The sequence below is a fragment of the Histoplasma capsulatum genome, genomic scaffold (genome assembly GCF_000149585.1).
Source record: "Histoplasma capsulatum NAm1 scaffold_2 genomic scaffold, whole genome shotgun sequence".
Lineage (NCBI taxonomy): Eukaryota > Fungi > Ascomycota > Eurotiomycetes > Onygenales > Ajellomycetaceae > Histoplasma > Histoplasma mississippiense.
The window spans coordinates 3,177,168-3,178,673 of NW_001813981.1; the positions used below are offsets into that span (position 1 = coordinate 3,177,168).

Sequence of the window (1,506 nt, forward strand, 5' to 3'; positions counted from 1 at the left end):
CCCACTGTCTCATACAGTTGAGGCTAAAATGCTTAAGAGATTCTTAAGATCTGCTGCTGGCTATGACGAGCAGTTACCTTCAGACATCAGGACTCCAAAAACCCTCCTCCAAACGATGAATTATCTTCTACGATATGTTGTAGAAGATGACGAAACTCTAGCTACCACTCACAAATTTCTCTGGGATCGCACACGCTCAATTCGCAATGATTTATCTATTCAACAACTTACTCAAGCCCAAGATGTCTCAATTGCAGTGAAGTGCCTTGAACGAATTGCCAGGTTCCACATCGTAGCTCTCCATCTCCTGTCCAGTCCTGAAAACTCGGAACCCTTTGATCACCACCAAGAACGAGAGCAGCTAAATAATACCTTATTATCCCTCCTATACTACTACGATGACAACCGAAATTTGATCAAGTTTCCCAACGAGGACGAGTTTCGAGCCTATTACATTGTGTTCTCCATACACGACCAGCGGCCCGATCTCGAAGCTCGAGTACAAAACTGGCCTCGGGAACTGTTACGGTCACCTCGGGTTCAGGTTGCACTTGAATTGTTTGCTGCAGCTGGGAATACTTGGGAATACCAAGGCACCTTGGATGCGAAAAGGCCGAACGCAATTGCCCAAGGCCTCTATGCGCGTTTCTTCCGCCTTATTCAGTCTCCTAGCGTCCCGTATCTCTTAGCGTGTATTGCAGAAATATATTTTAACCAGGTCCGGCAAACGACAATCCGATCGATATGGAAAGCGTATTGTCGACACCCTATTTCCCAACAACACAAGAACCAAGAGTGGACTGTTGACGAGCTTACTGGAACACTGGCATTTGACGATAACAATCAAACCATTGATTTTTGCGAGGAACAAGGGTTCCAGTTTGCGACGAATGCTGACGGGCAGATGTATCTAAATTGGGGCCAATTTCCGCTTGATTCTGTCGGTGCGTGATTTTATCCGCCAACAATTTGATCGATCTTGTAGGAACGTGAATCTGACTTACTTTAACCACTTGAACCATCAATGATTGGTTATAAAATAGCCTTCCAGCCATCCTCCCAACAAACATTTTCATACGAGTACGTCGAATCTAAGCGTTGTGTAAGGACTCTAGTGTCGCTTATCCTTGGGATGAACGTTTTGCAAGCTTCCAGGCACGGGATGATCGATCAATCCATTTTACCATCCGAATTGACATTGGAACAAAATCCGAAACAGAATATGGAGTCAGATGGACTGTTTGTTAGTGATCATGAAGATGAAATTCAAACGCATGATGCAACGAGCTGGCAGTCGGATAAAGGAACTATCGGAACTTTTCAAGCCTACGTTATTCATTCCCCCAGCGTTGCCGAACCAGTGTCCGCCACGAATGAGTTGGCTCAAGTGGCCCGCAGAGGATCGTTTCTCGCCTATTGTTTCATCTACGCATCAAACGTTTGCTCACCCAGGCCAGGGACAGCTATACTCTCCAGTCGCTCAGCCTATTCTGCACCTGAAGGCCC

The 1,506-nt window shown here is 46.0% G+C and overlaps 1 protein-coding gene across 1 annotated transcript in view; it reads left to right on the forward strand.

Annotated features, from left to right (window-relative positions):
* HCAG_02989 (conserved hypothetical protein) overlaps positions 1-1,500 on the forward strand; it is a gene marked incomplete at both ends in the record, with an annotated part of 3,318 nt that extends 1,818 nt beyond the window's left edge. Inside the window, 4 exons of the mRNA XM_001542768.1 lie at positions 38-944; positions 1,044-1,102; positions 1,220-1,438; positions 1,477-1,500. Coding sequence (XP_001542818.1) covers positions 38-944; positions 1,044-1,102; positions 1,220-1,438; positions 1,477-1,500 — 1,209 coding nt within the window. The remainder of the gene's footprint in view (positions 1-37; positions 945-1,043; positions 1,103-1,219; positions 1,439-1,476) is intronic.
* Positions 1,501-1,506: the final 6 nt, after the last annotated feature.